The 15,436-nt window shown below is 28.9% G+C and overlaps 1 protein-coding gene across 1 annotated transcript in view; it reads left to right on the top strand.

The window, feature by feature from the left end:
* The window catches only part of 5PtaseI (inositol polyphosphate-5-phosphatase A), a 15,890-nt gene extending 454 nt beyond the window's left edge, over window positions 1-15,436 (top strand). The window contains exons 2-13 of the mRNA XM_014428834.3: window positions 172-213; window positions 293-393; window positions 726-813; window positions 1,090-1,153; window positions 1,240-1,343; window positions 1,420-1,536; window positions 1,654-1,709; window positions 1,805-1,889; window positions 6,151-6,303; window positions 6,386-6,571; window positions 8,727-8,789; window positions 9,271-15,436. Of these exons, the coding sequence (XP_014284320.1) occupies window positions 172-213; window positions 293-393; window positions 726-813; window positions 1,090-1,153; window positions 1,240-1,343; window positions 1,420-1,536; window positions 1,654-1,709; window positions 1,805-1,889; window positions 6,151-6,303; window positions 6,386-6,571; window positions 8,727-8,789; window positions 9,271-9,759 (1,548 nt within the window). The 3' untranslated portion in view covers window positions 9,760-15,436. The remainder of the gene's footprint in view (window positions 1-171; window positions 214-292; window positions 394-725; window positions 814-1,089; window positions 1,154-1,239; window positions 1,344-1,419; window positions 1,537-1,653; window positions 1,710-1,804; window positions 1,890-6,150; window positions 6,304-6,385; window positions 6,572-8,726; window positions 8,790-9,270) is intronic.

Here is a 15,436-nt window from a genome sequence, read left to right as displayed (position 1 = left end):
AATTATATTCTACTTTTGGTGATTTTCAGTTTTATTTCATTATTATAAATGAACTATATTTTCCCAATTTTTAACACAAATTTATTTACTTAAAATTATATCTATATATTTTCAAATTTAAATTACTTTCGGTCTCATATTTCTTTCTTCTTAAATAATTTCATGTTTTAGCCTTCTGTTATGCTGAAAATATGGACCAAAGAGTTCTTGGAAGTAAGATTTATTTACTGTCTTAACAAAAACACGTATGCATATTATGAAGTAGGTATATATTATATTTAAATTGTTTCAGACTGTGATTCGGTTGAAACCAAAGTTTCTTGCATTGCACTGTCAAGAAGTTGGAGGAAAAAACTATGAGGAAAGCATGCAGCATGTAGAATATTTTGTTCAGTTAGTTTCATTTTGTAACCCTTTTTATCATCATCTTTATTTTTTCAGCATAATGCATTTTTTATTTCCAAATATGAGGTCTCTGTGTGTTTGTTTTATAATTGAATAATTAAGTTCTTAGATTATACATTTTTTTTTTTTCAATAGATTATATTATTTTTAAAGAGATGGTTTTTCACTATTGTGTCCTAGTTCATGCCCATTGAGCTTTATTGATAGTATTGTTATCTTATTAAAAATATATGTTATCGTTTCCATTTATTATATAAATATCCAAATATTGAATACAATTCAATCTAATGGCAATAAATAATAAATTGCCTTTTTTCCAGATTTTTAATGGAAAGTGATGAACTTAAAGTGTTCGATAAAGTTCGAATCTATCTTGATGAAGATTATTCTTCTGCCGAAAATTTTACTGTAAGTGTACAAAGAATGGATTTATTTGTTAGAAATGTTATGAGGTTTAAATTTTATGAAACTCTTTTTGGGTATTTAAATTTTTCAGATTTATAATTTTACCAATAATTAAAGGTAAGAATTCATTGGAGTTGCCATGTAAATAAAAACTCTTTACTTTTTATTTAGTACTTTAAGCAAAAACCTAAAAATTAATTTTGCCATTGGGCGCTCCATGTTTTTAGTTTTTAAAATTCTTACTTTCTGTTTCTCATGTATTGTTGATGGTTTATTCAGGCTCTAGGAAACTTTTACTTCATACATGAATCAATATCTGATGTCCTCATGTGGGATTTTGAAGGTATGGTTTTACGTTGCATTTACCTTTAAATTAAATTAAAAGGATTTTTTAAAAATACAATTAAATGCTAATTTTTGTTTTCATAGAGTGTTGCTTTATTGCTGTAGAAGGAAAAGAAATATTTGCAGGAAATATAGAAAATGTTTCTTCCAAAGAAAAATCTAAATTTCCTCAAGATTTTTTTCCTGAAGTTAGTATTGGTCATTTAACTTCAGTTGGGCTTATTTTATAATTATTTGATATAATTAATTTAATATTTAATATAGTGTAAGTGGTCTCGGAAAGGATTTCAAAGGACCAGATGGAATTTAAATGGAACAGTATTTGATCTCATCAATATACATCTATTCCATGATGCTTCAAATTTTGTTGCGATGGAGGCTGTAAGTTTATTTTTTATTTATTGTCTTGAAATCTAGTAATTTTTAGGATACTGTTTGTTCCAAGATCAGTATTTTTAATTATTTATGTATATATTAATTATAGTGCATGTTTCTCAGTTTCCTTCAGTCTACTCCAAAACAAGACAAAGAGCTTTGGAGTACACGCTTGATAGGTATGTTTTAAATTTTTCAATATAATATTATAAATAAATATTTCCATTTATTTATCAAATTTAAAATTAAAACAATAATTATATTTATTCAATAGGTTCCATAATGATAAGCATGGTACTGCACCATTCTTCTTGTTTGGAGATTTCAACTTCAGAACAGATACAAAAGGTGTTATTAAGGTATTTAAAGATAACATTGTATACTTATTTTTGCATTATGAGCATTTTAGGTATCAAATGATATAAATCATGTGGATGCTTCTTTATATTTTTTATTTTCTGCTATGTTTACTTAATCTTTATCATTTGGTGTATTACATGTTTAACCATTGGAGCATTTTTAAATATAATTCAAAGTTTTCTATGCTATAGTTAATTTTAACTTATGGCTGCTTAAAAATCAATGCTAAGCCTTAAGAGATATAAATCCATGGATCCTGTCCGATTCAATATTTTCTATAAAGTTAAGGATTTTAGAATGGCACTGCTTAATGTGAACCATGACTAGATGACCTCCTACAGGCTAACTTCATTCAATTTTAGGCTTATGTGGAGCCATTCTTTCATCATATCTGACATCCGAAAATAGGTTTATTCCACAGTTACGTTTCAGGTCTCAAGTTTTTAGGATATTTATTTTTCAGCACAATCTGATCTTTTTCAGAAATCTTTATTTGAAAGTCCTTATATATTGTTTAACTTGATTGTAGGCTTATTAAGGAAAAGACAGATAGCAAATATTTCCTATCAGTAGGTTTTCTTTTAGTTTCTTTCTATATTTAATTAGAAATTTTAGATTTGACCATGTGACTAGTAAAGAAGGTAAAAAGAGAGTTCTTAAATGGCTGATGAAGAATTTACATTCAGATTTTAGAAATTCAAAATGGCTTATCTATGAAAAATAAAAAATTATCTCCCAAAAATATATTGATCAATATTTACGGTCAACTTCAAAGAAGGAGAAAGGTCACTGTATAACTTTTTTATTTAAGTAGTTTAGTTTGCAGTAAACAATCCTAAATATATTTGTCTCTTTCATATTGTTTATTTAATAATTCATATTTTATTTCCTTGCTCTGCTAGGTCCTGCGAGAAGACTTAGTTTGGAAGTCAATGCGGAAAAACAAAATATATGGTTACGGGACATATTCATATTTAATTTATAAATATAGCAGGTGTTTACCCAGTTGTACAGCCAATTAATAAATATATGTATCTACTTAAAAAAAACAACTTTAAAACAGTATGCATGATGCACTAAAAAATAAATAAATAAAATCCTTAAACAAAAAAAAAAAATACACAAGAACCACTAAAAAGTATAAAAAAGTAGTTATAGTGAAAAAAAAGAATAAAAAATTGACTTTTAAATGGTACTCTAGAACCACTGAAAATAAATAAAAATATTTTTATAACGAAATATAATATCGAACGACATAAATAATCTTTTCAAATTGAATGGAAAAATATAATAATTTACTATCTTTTTAATGTCAATACCATGCCTCTCTGCAATTCTTAAGTTGTTAAATGTTCTTCTCTTATGTTTTCCAAGTATAACTGTTTTCTATTGGGAAAGGTCGGGTACCAAGACCAATCTAGGTATCCCTTAACAATAACAGTGTCAAAGAGGCAATAATGAAAAGAAGAGATGCTTTAGCAAGATATGGTTACAAGTTAAGCCATGACAGGTACTCGGAAGATAGGGAAGAGGGCAGAAAAATGTTTTCTTGTATAAATAAATTAATTAAAATTATAGACAAAAATGTGTCTTACTGAAGATAGTTCCTCAAAATTAGAGGCTGATAATTGCTATTTTTTTGTAATCCAATTTTAAATCTAACGTTATGATTAAAAATGATAATACAAAAAGATGTGAGGGCAATTAAGTTACCAATGAGCCATGTAAGCCTCGCGAGGAATCTTAAAATGCTTTAGAGCCTCATACAATTCTTCTCTATTCACGCTATCATAAGCTGCTTTAAAATTTATGAAGATGTGTTGAGTTTTAATCTTAAATTCCCTTCCTCGCTCAAGAATTGTCCTGAGGCAGAATATCTGATCAGTCGTGGACCTGCCTTTTCTGAATCCACACTGGTATCGGCCGAGCGTCCTCTTCGCATAGGGCAGAAAATGCTCGAAGAGGATGTTTAACAGGACTTAGTATCCGGCAGACAGGAGGGAGATCCCTCTGTAGTTGGAGCACTTTAGTCGATCACCCTTCTTAAATATAGAACAGATAAGTGACTTGGTCCATGAGTCTGGTAGAACTTCATCTGTCCAAACGGTGTTGAAATCCTGCATACCCTTTACTAGTTCGTTCCCACCCCACTTGAGAAGTTCTACGGAGAGTCCATCAGCACCGGGAGCCTTGTTACATCTCAATCGGTTGATGGGATCAAGGATCTCATCTCGAAAGGTGGCTCTTCATCTGATTCATTCTTCCTGTGTTCCTTATCTTCTCTCCCTAATTCCTCACTGAGTTCCAAAAGTCGCTCATTAAGGAGATCATTGAAGTGAAGCCTCCACTGGGACAGGGCTCTCTGCTTGTCAGCAGGTTCCCCTCATTGTCATTGCAGATATAAGAGACATTAGAGTAGGGTCTTTGGCTCCGGTTTATTTTACTATAAAAATCTCGGAATTCCTTATCTCTGAAAAATGTTTCCATCTTCTCTAATTCTTCTTGCTTCCACTTTCTCAAGTTCAATGTTTGATGCAAACATTTCTCTTCACGAATGGCAACTATGTCCAATTTGTAGAAACTTATTTGATCTAGATGCAGTTTCAGTGCTCCATGTGTTCCAATATCCTAACATAATAACAAGAGTATGTATTGATCAAGTTACTCCACCAAGTACCAAGATATGCAATACGAGTCCGACATAGCACCGACTCAAGCTGGCTGAAGGTAGAAAAGACAGGCTTCCCTGTGGGACTCCTTAGTCGTTCAAGAGGAGGTGAAGGGGACACTAGCAGTCTGCTCAGTATCCTTCGCTGCATTGCTTGTGGCCTGGAGTTCGGCCTGTTCCCCAGGTGTCAACAGATCAGTCAAACAATTATAGTGAGTAGGTTGGTCGATGTATGACAAGAGGAGATCATAACACGAAAAAAGATAATCTTTCCCCGCTGGACCTGCCCTACTCTATGACTCCCAGGGAACGACGGCCCTATATCACTTTTGAAATATTTGCTTAAAATGGGAAGAGGAAACTTTAAGATTATTAAATTGAGTAGTATTTAAAAAGTGCCTGAAATTGAAAAATGGCTTGAAACCTTCCAATCCCGCCATCCGTGGTAGCCTTACTTATCTGACTTTTCAAACAGACAATTATAGCGAGTAGGTTGGTTGATGTACAACATGTCACAATTTCACAAGAGGAGATCATAACACAAAAAAGGCCATCCTTCTCCACCAGACCTGCCAGACCACTAAGACCCCGGGGAGCGACGGTCCTCTATCACTTTTGAAATATTTGCTAAAAACGGAAAGAGGAGGCTTTAATCGAGCAATATTTAAAAAGTGCATGAAATTGAATAACATTACTATTACTATTTATTTAGATAAATAGTTTGTTTAAATGATAGTTGATAGTTTAATCTAAAATTAAAAGTTTTAAAAATTAATGAAGTTTTGAAAGAATAGGGTGATTTTGACTTGAAATTAATGACCTAGGCAGAATAGCCTGCAAAACATTTTTAAATTTTGATGTGAGGTGAGAATTTATATTTTAGATTGTCCTTGAGGATGGTCGAATTGGCTAAAACATTGGACTGTTGATGTAATAAAGAGTGTTGAGACTTAACAAGGATACCATTTGATTTATTTAATTGATAATTAATAGTTTAAGAAGGCTATGTAAACTGTCTCATATCTGGGATATAGTTTGATATTCCCCATGTGAAAGTAATTAGGGATACTATTCTATCTATGCCAAAATAGTAACCTGCACCTGAAGAATTTAACAAAACACGCAAAGGATTTGATTGCCTGGCTGAATTAAAATAGGTTTCGAGTCACATTGGATCATTCCTCTACTTATGGATATTTTTCATTGGATAGTTGTCCTTATTATCAAGATTGTTCTGGAATTCTTCACAAGTTTTGCAATTTTCACTAATAATTTTGCTATTATGTTTTTAAGATATACAAATACATTTTTGCATACCTTAGTGTAATTTATGTATTTTTGCAATAATTGAAAATTTTAGGACAGTAAACATGAAATATTGACTTAAAGAAAAATTAAAGTTAAACTTCTTAATGACCAAAGGTCTAATGCTCCCAAATTTTGATATCAATTTTGATATGGCCTTGATTTTTATTTATTTATTTTTTTAAATTGTTTGTAGTGCCTAATTTATAAAATCTGTAAATAAACAAATTAATTTGCTATGACTTTTAGTTATAATTATGTTCATCAATAAATAATTTTAATTTCAGAAATTGTCTGAAGGGCTGAATGAAGTGAAGGTAGAAAATGGTAAGAACTGTAAGTTGGAATATAAAGATTCCAGTAGCCAGGTTGTTTTCAGTGTTGGAAAGAAGGAATTTAGCCATTTCAAACATCAATCCGTCTTTGCAGAAGAACCATGGGTAAGAATCGTTGACACTAATCACTTTGTTTTCTCCATTGTAATGTATAATATTTTGTTTGTATAAATTATTTTTATTATAGTTGAAAGAATTTGATAGAGAAATGGAGGATTTTTGTGGCCAACTCTTCGAGTTTCCTATTGCTTTTCCACCCTCATATCCATTTGTCGAAGATAGCAATGTTAGTGCGGATTACATGCAAACAAGATGCCCTGCCTGGTGTGATAGGGTTGTATTAAGTCAGACTGCGAAACCCCTTATTTCATCTGTAAGTTTTCCTAATTCTTTCTTTTTAAGTTACCATGAAACTCCTCTTTAGCCACCCCAAGAACCTTTTCTTTGTAAGGTGCTAATAGGTGATTATTGAAAAAACAATAAATAAATTATAAAATAAATAAATGATAAATTTTATTTCAATATCTTAAAATTTAAGTGCTATGTTACATATATTACACAATTTATGATAATCTGCTATTTTTAAAGATATCCAAATATTTGTTGTCAAAACATTTACTATGTTAGTTAAAAATAAAATAAAAATGTTAATTACCTATCTATATTCAAGAAGTCCAATTATAAAACAAGTGAATACCTAATTTTATAAGATTTTAATCTATTTTTTATCCTCTGAAAGCAGTGTACTTAGTTCTGTCAACTATAGTGCATGAGATTGAGGGTCATTGAATACCAATGGCTGAAGTTGGGTGGGATACCAGTGTTGCCAAATCTACAAGCCAAGCAGTCCTTCCCTCCTCCATGTTAACACCTAGCACTTAGTAACTATTACATCACAGCTGTCTGCTTTAAGAGGCTGTTTGTGGCCGAGGGAGTTAAGACGTCACCTTAGCAATCTTAAGTCTGATGTGGTGCCAGTTCGAGTCCTGGAGGGGTTAATGTTTATTTCATGGTGGCTCCATGGGTCAAAAACCTGACCTCCCTACTCTGATTTTATTTGGTTATCTCTAGATAAACCTCCCTGTATGCCAGAAATGACCATAAAGGTGGTAAAAAACAAAAAAACAAAGACCTGTCCTCATTGTGATTCATTTTATTTTTGCATTCATCTGTCTTAGTTCATTTTAATTTAATGTACTGTATGAATTTGTTGGAACACGACCACTGATTAAACGTCCAATATTATAACACTAAAATTTCACAAATTTATGGTATAGTCAAAGCTCCTTATTTGTGGGAAATACATTCCAGAAATAAGCTTTGAATACAGAATGGTCATTTGTTTAGTATTATAGCAGTATGCTCCTTCCTTTTTTATATTGGTTTATTACCACATTTTTAGTCTACATTAGTTTTTTTTAAAAGTGAGTATGTTTCCAAGGCCATAAAAGAAAAATAATAATATATTTATTTCTTTATTTGGAGGTTGGTTGAGAGGAATCTTTTTTTTTTTTTTTTTTTCCATACCCTCCGCTTGAAATAGATATGAATGATAAACAAATATGTGTGTTGCTATGCCTCCTTCTTTTACCTATAGGTATTTTAAGGTTAAGACAGGAATCTAAATTTTTATATGATTTTATTCACAGTGTGAAATCCACGTCTACCGCCTTCTGTGGTAGCTTTGCTTATCTTATCTTTCAAACAGATAATTATAACGAGTATGTTGGTTGATGTATGACATGTCAAAATCTCTTAAGGGGAGATCATAACACAAAAAAAGATAATCCTTCCCAGCTAGACCTGCCCTACTAAAACCACCAGGAAGCGATGATCCTATATCACTTTTAAAATATTTGCTTAAAAAGGGTTGAGGGGACTTAAAATAGTTAAATTTAGCAATATTTAAAAAGTGCCTGAAAACTGTGTGAAACCCTCCTCTCCCGCCCTCCGTGGTAGCCTTGTTTACCTCACTTTTCAATCAGACACCTATAACGAGTAGGTTGGTCAATGTATGACATGTCACAATCTTACAAGAGCAATATTTAAAAAGCATCAGAAATTGGAAAACTATGTGAATAACCAAATAAAAGCAATTTAATGAGCTATATTTCTTACAAAAGGTTTTTTTTTGACATAAATTGCTAAAAAGACAGAAGAGATATGTGCTATTCACTTGAAATTATTGAGAAAAATTTAATATAAGTTGGAGCAATAAAACAAGATTTGGCATCATGTGGAGATGTCTTTTATCTAAATGTAGACCTAAAAGAGACAGCTGTTAGCCATTGGTCCAGGCCAGCCACTTCCCTTCTCTCATCATTCATCTTCAATCTCATGCACTATTTAGAAATAGAGGATACTTATTGAAAAAGGATTGGAATTTTACATTATTTCACTATTGCTATCATAAAATTTTATAAAGTTTTTTTTATTTAAGTGGGCCATTTCAAAGGCCATTCAAGAGGAGTTTCACAGTTCTTTTAATGGTTTATAGCAGTTATTCCGTTAATTATTTTGTTGTTTAGAACCATGAAGATAAAGTCGAGTACAGCCTCATAGGTATCAACTCTTGCATGGGAGACCACAAGGTAATTTATATTATTTCAGTTTTAGACTTACAGTTTAGTGATAGGTTTTATGAAAAATTAGAATATTGTTTGCCCTTTTGCAACTTCAGTTTAGATCTAGATGTATCATAGATGAGTATTGAATAGATATTTTATTTTGACTTATATGAACAATATAGAAACTGTTATGCAATTATTAAATTTCGCTTAACTGTAATGTAATCTTTTTAGACAAAATACTTTGAATCTGAGTCTTTCCCTTCTACTTTTTTATTCTAATATTATTTGTTATTATTATTATGCAGCCAGTGATGCTCTTCTTTATTATGGAAAGGTATTAGTGGTATAATTTGTATTTAATTTTGTTTTATATTCATTTGTTTGTATGATTTTTAAAATTTAATTTATTTATTTAACTATTTTCTTTGACTTAATGAATTTAGGTTAATGTGAAAGTTTTATTTCATACTGTTAGTATACATTTTTTTCTGTGTTGTTTCAGCCAGTGTATCTAACTGGATATTTAACTAGCGGAGCAGGTAGATTGTCCTGTTGTGACACTTACCCCAAAACAAACCCTGACAATGAGACAGTTTTATTTGACTTAGGACCAGTAGAATCAGAGAACCAAGAGGATTTGGGAACTATAGCGGAGATAGGTCCGATACCTACCCCACTTACGGAGAGATTTATCGTTAAAAGGGTTCATTCGGCCTCTATAGTAGAAGTCAAAGTTGGCCTAGTCAAGGTAAATAGTTGTCGGGGTAATGATTCCTGGAGGACTAGGTCGTGTTCTGTCTCTGGAGTGAAACCACCATTACGTGCATTCTCCAAAATGAGATTGATTTCGAGCGAAGCATCACTTACAAGGGTTCAGTCCCATCATAGTTCCTCCTCAGAGGAATGGTTTGAGGAAGAGGAACCACCTTCCTCAAGACCTAGCATAAGTTCTAAAAAAAAGCATCGTAAGAGATGTTGTGTTGTAATTTGATGTTACCAAAGTAAATTTAACTGAAACTTTTTATTTATCGTTGATTTTATCTGAGTAATGTTTTAATCCTCTTTTATTTTATTGCTTAATCCCTTTGAATATTCCAATGTTTTTTCAAATTTGTTAATTGTATTCAGAATTGAAAACAAATTTATTTTCTGCTACCTTTTTAATACTGAAATAATTGTTATCAGTATATAATATATATCTACCTACATATTTTAATACAATTGCATAAGAATTATGTTAATTAATGAAATTCTTAAATATTTTTGTCATTGCTCATTTCATTTTTATAAATCTAAACAGAAATAGAAATAAGAGTTATCAAATATTTTATTAAATTCTTTATTTTTTCTTATTAAGATTAATTAGTGTTATCAATGTAATATCAGAAATGATAACAGTTTTCAGCTATTTCAATATTTCTATTGGCTGGAAACATCTTTTTTTCTTGTGACAGATCCAGATTGGAATCTTTAAAGCAACTAGCTATAATCTGCTCCTATTTTTGAACACTACCTGGTTTACTAAAGGGAAAAAAAGTCAAATCCATTTATGGAAATTTTATGGTTGTTGAAATAATTTATAAAAAAAAAGGTTAATAAATATTCCCAAAAATTCTGAAGAAATAATAATGTTCGAATACTTAATCATTTAAGTATATCAAATGCATCATTCCATCTCAAATTGAATGCTCATAAATTCGGCTACAAGTGATTGCACAGAATTCTCTGACTATTGGAAGTTATTTTTATACTTTATTTATTTTGTTTTCTTTACTTAATAATATTCATGAATTTTACTATTAATATCAGTGTGTCATTACTAGGGGTTGAGAGTAGTGATAATAAAAATGCGAGGGGTGTTGCAAGCAAATGTCATTTTCTTAAAATTTTACTGAAAAGAGGACAATTTAAAATTAAAATAGCATATATACAGTGCATTCTACCATTTACTTTACACTGTTTTTCTTCTTTCCCTATATATTTAGCTGGTATAAGAATAATCATGCCAGCATTTTTAATTTTTTTTTAGCTAAATAAGGGTGATACAAAATAGTTTTAGCCCAAGAAGCGTGCTGCATAAGGGTGCCATGGCGAAAAAAGTTTGGGAACCACTGCTATAGGACATAGAGAAAAAAGACGATACAGAAATCATAACAATCAAATAATTTAAAATTCTTAACTTTCAAAAATAAATACAATCTGGCTATATTCAAATTATGGTATGTTATGATCTAATTATTTATTATTTTAAATTAATAAATTAGATAAAACAAATAAAAAAGTTATACAAGTAAAAAATAAATATTTTGAACAAAGAAATTAATAAATAAATTATAAGCAAAAATAATTCAATATTAAATATTGTGTACTAGTAATTGGCGAAAAGTTTAGTAACCTCATTTATCAACAACAGATTCCTACTTCACCATTGTTTAAAGTAAATTATTTAACCCAATTTTATTTTACTTATAATTGTATATCATCAATAACTCTATCACTGAGTTATGATTTGCTCTTAGAATTATGTTTCCTGCCATTAGAAATATTAAATCACTGAAAAACAACAAAGTCGAATATTTTAGCTTTATATTTTATAGTTACCAAAGAGGATTTCTGTAAAGTTTATTTTATTTTTAATAATTACAGTATTTGTTTAGGTCATATTTCTGACTTGTGATCTTAGTTGTTATTTGAATCTTAATGCATCGATTAAGGGGTCATTTTCTCTTGCCATTTAGACATTAGCTATAATTTTAGGAATTATGAAATAAAAGACTTAATTTAGTGTAAGGACAACAATAATAGTTTAAATAAGAACTGACTTGATGTCACCGGCAGATCTGGTGTTTAGTTGACAATGACTGATCACTTTAATTTTTATTTCTATTTGTAGAATGTATTGTAGATAACAAGTTTGATTTTGTGTTATGCCTAATGTCTGATTTTCTTAATTTTTTTTTTAACTCTGTTAATGTTTTTATCTTAAATATGTTTTTGATCTTCCAACATCAAATTTTGCATGATTATTTTATTATTGTATGTATTTTTCATTCTTTTATATTTTTAAATATATTTTATTTTAGAAATTATTATAGTTTTCTTGCTATTATTTCATTCAATAAGGTCTTTTAAAATTTACGATTCAATCAGTTCAGAAGTGAAGCTGTGACAAAGTATATTAGTTCTAATAATTTCCTATTTTAGATAATTTCAAATTCTGATCCTCAATATTTTATTTTAAAAATGAATGGATGTGAGCATTAAAACTTGTCCTAGAGTGAATTTGCAAAGTCAAGGCTGAAAGCCAGTGGTGGCGTAGGCATGGTTTCTGCCTTTGCTAAATAAGCGTATATAAATATACATAGACAGCATATGTTTTCTTGATCAATAGTTATTCAAGAAAATGATGTGGTAAGCATTCATACTCAACTGGGTTTATCTCTTAACTCAATGAAGGGTCATGCTTACCAAGCTCATTGAGGTTGGTTGTGCCCAAGGGAATCTCCTGATCCCAGCACTGTACTGCGGCTAGTACAACATAAAATTTACTGACTCGAACCTGGGTTGGACAGTTAGGAGCCCTACACACTGAAGCAGCACCTCTTCCTTTGTATTACTAAAGGAAAAATCAGAATTTCAACATACAATAAGCTGGATCAAAATTCTCTAAATACTAGTTTTTTTGATTCTAAAAATGATTGAACATCAAATTAAGGTTACCAATTTGTTATATTTTTACTTCTGATACTGATACTATCCCTATTGTTTATCATCTACAGCATATGTAAGATTTAATTTTTCAGAATATGTAATATCAACTATAATAGTAATATTATAGTCATTATGTTAGCATTCATTTATTAGTCATTATTTAAAAAAAAAATTAATTACTGTTTCTCAAACTTAATCATAATTATTATTCTTAGTTAGACTACGGGTTTACTTCATACTTGATGTATGTATTAGTTCAGAGGATTCCCAAATTTTGGTTGATCACATTTCTACAAGGTTGTAAAAATGAAACTAATAACATAAAAGAACAAAATAAAAAACATGAATTTCTGAAGTATCTTTAAAATATTGGCATTTTTTGACTTTCCAGAGAAGTAATTTTTCCTGTTAGTTTTGAAATTTTGTTTGTTGATAATAGTATTAATTAGTAGAGGTGGATTAATGTATCATATTGGAAATAAAGGAGCAAAGCATGACAAAAGAACAAACTTAATTTAATGAATCATCAATACTAAGTAAACATTGAACAAAATCAAAGAATATTTATTATTTTTACTAAAATATATTGGGGAGTGGGAAAAGCCTCAAAATTATTTTTGATGATAAATATTATGGTATATGATTGACCCTCAAAAACACTAAATACACAATTCTTGGATTCTACAGGAAAATAAAAATATAACTGATACTCTCATATTCAAAATGCTAAACCAACATTGCTTTTTTTTCTAATTTTTTTTTTAAGTCGAGTAGTTTTTAAAATGACTAATGAAAACAAATTTATATTCTCAAAAACATTATAGAAACATTGTATGATTACCAATCACTACTATGATTCTTACTAAAATTACACCAAATGAACTGAATTATTGTTTAAATGTTATATATTGAACATTATACTTTCAGAATGAATTATTTTCATTACTTATCTTGATAAAATAATCATCTCAATATTGGATAAACTTCAGTTTTATTACGACTTACAATTTGGGAATTCTCTGATTAGCATTGTGCTTACAAAATTATTATATTGTTTTTTATTTTAATTTTCTCTTAATTATTTACTAATATAATATTTATTTTTCATTACTGTTAGTATATTTTTATATATCAAATCTTATTTTTTATAGAGTATTTAAGATACTTAAATATTCATATTCATTTTTTAATTTAAAATTTACTCTTGCCTTCAAACAGTATTTTGTTTTCATACTCCTTATAAGATTATTTCGAAATGAAGTTAAAATGTACTTTCACAGATTATCACTTGTTTTTTTTTTCTTTGAGTCTAAAAATGCCTTCGATTTTTTCATTTTTGAGTTGACTTCTTTTTTCGTTATAGTGTGTCATTATTCTTTCTTATAATATTTCTTTTTTCATTATAGTATTTAATAATTTTTTTGTTTATATTTAAAATTATCTATTTTTCTAGTAATTTGTTAGTTTATTGTTTCCTTAACCTAACATTGTGGTACATGGATTTATTTTTGTAATACTATGTATAAGTCTTAAATACATATAACTAGGTTTGTAAATGTTGTAAACTTAAATTTGTATATAATATATTAAGTTATAATTTTGAATTTTCTTTTAATATGTATTGTAAAAAGAGACTTAAAACTGTTGAGAGAATTAATTTAATAGAGATAGCTATTTAAGTCAAATCACTAGAAAATAAAAGTATTATTTCGCCGACCCTAAATTATTTAAATTGAAAGTGAAATTTATCACTATTAGTTGTTTGCATTCCACTAAGTAGTATTTCTATGATTATTGTTTTTGTAATAAACATGATTATCTATTGGCTTTTTCAAATAAATATAATGATTTTCCGCTAAAACCATTTGAACTGAGAAGTTAGGACCAGTTTCAACCTAATAAGGATTGCATTAATTATGAAACTATTTGGGTAAGTTCAGACCGAGCACACCTACCCATCAAGTCATTTCTATTCTGTCAAACTGATTAAATTTTTGTGTCAACTAAACGGATTTGTGACTCAACAGGCTAACATGATTGGTTTGAGCATGCCCTAAAACTGCTATACCAGTCTCTAAAACAGTACTAACAATTTTTTTCAAAATAAAATTGTGTATGTTAATATTATGTATGTACATAATTAAATTTATAGTACGCGTATAAAAACATTTAGGTAATGTGCCTATATATCACGCAATTTTGATGGTTTCTAAAATTAATTTTGTTTTATTTGTCCATTCTTAGATGATAGTAAAAATTACAGAAACAATTTTTTTTTTAAATCTATTTTTATTTCCTTTTTTTATAATAATTACCAAATGTTGGGTTATAGTAAAATAAAATTTAATCAATAATGTGCAAAAATATAATACGTTTAAAGAATGAACAAGAAAAAATATCAGATATCATCAAAAATCAAATCAAAGAACAAACAAAAGATAAATATCATATAATTTAATTAAATATTATGTTATTATTTATTTATTACAATTAGTTTTAAAATTTAGAATAAAAGTAAATCAAAATTTTGTTGAATTTATTTTCTATTTGTATTTTTCATGTTATTGTTATGAATAGTTTAGAACTGAAATACCAAATTACAGTATGTAGTTTCATGTTTCTTTGTTTAAATCAATGTAAGTTTGCATGTTGCTAACCAGCTGTACATAGTTTGTGATGTATCAAAATGATAGTAATTGCCATTTTTCTACTAGTCACATTGTTCATAATTTTTTTTTTTTACTTTTTAATTTTAGTACAAATAGTGAATATTTTCCGTTTGCTATCTATAGTGTATCTTCTTTTGTTTAGATATTGTATTTTAAGGAATATACCTCATTATTGTTTATGTGCTTTAACAATGTTCTAAACTTTATAAATTCTAAAGATTCTTGTTTTTAAAAATTGTTGTATGAATATTTTATTACTTTATTTACTAATAAATTTTGTGTAATGGA

The sequence above is a fragment of the Halyomorpha halys genome, unplaced genomic scaffold (assembly GCF_000696795.3).
Source record: "Halyomorpha halys isolate HHAL.00 unplaced genomic scaffold, Hhal_1.1 Scaffold34.1, whole genome shotgun sequence".
Classification (NCBI taxonomy): Eukaryota; Metazoa; Arthropoda; class Insecta; order Hemiptera; family Pentatomidae; genus Halyomorpha; species Halyomorpha halys.
This window is presented reverse-complemented; position numbering and strand designations above follow the sequence as displayed.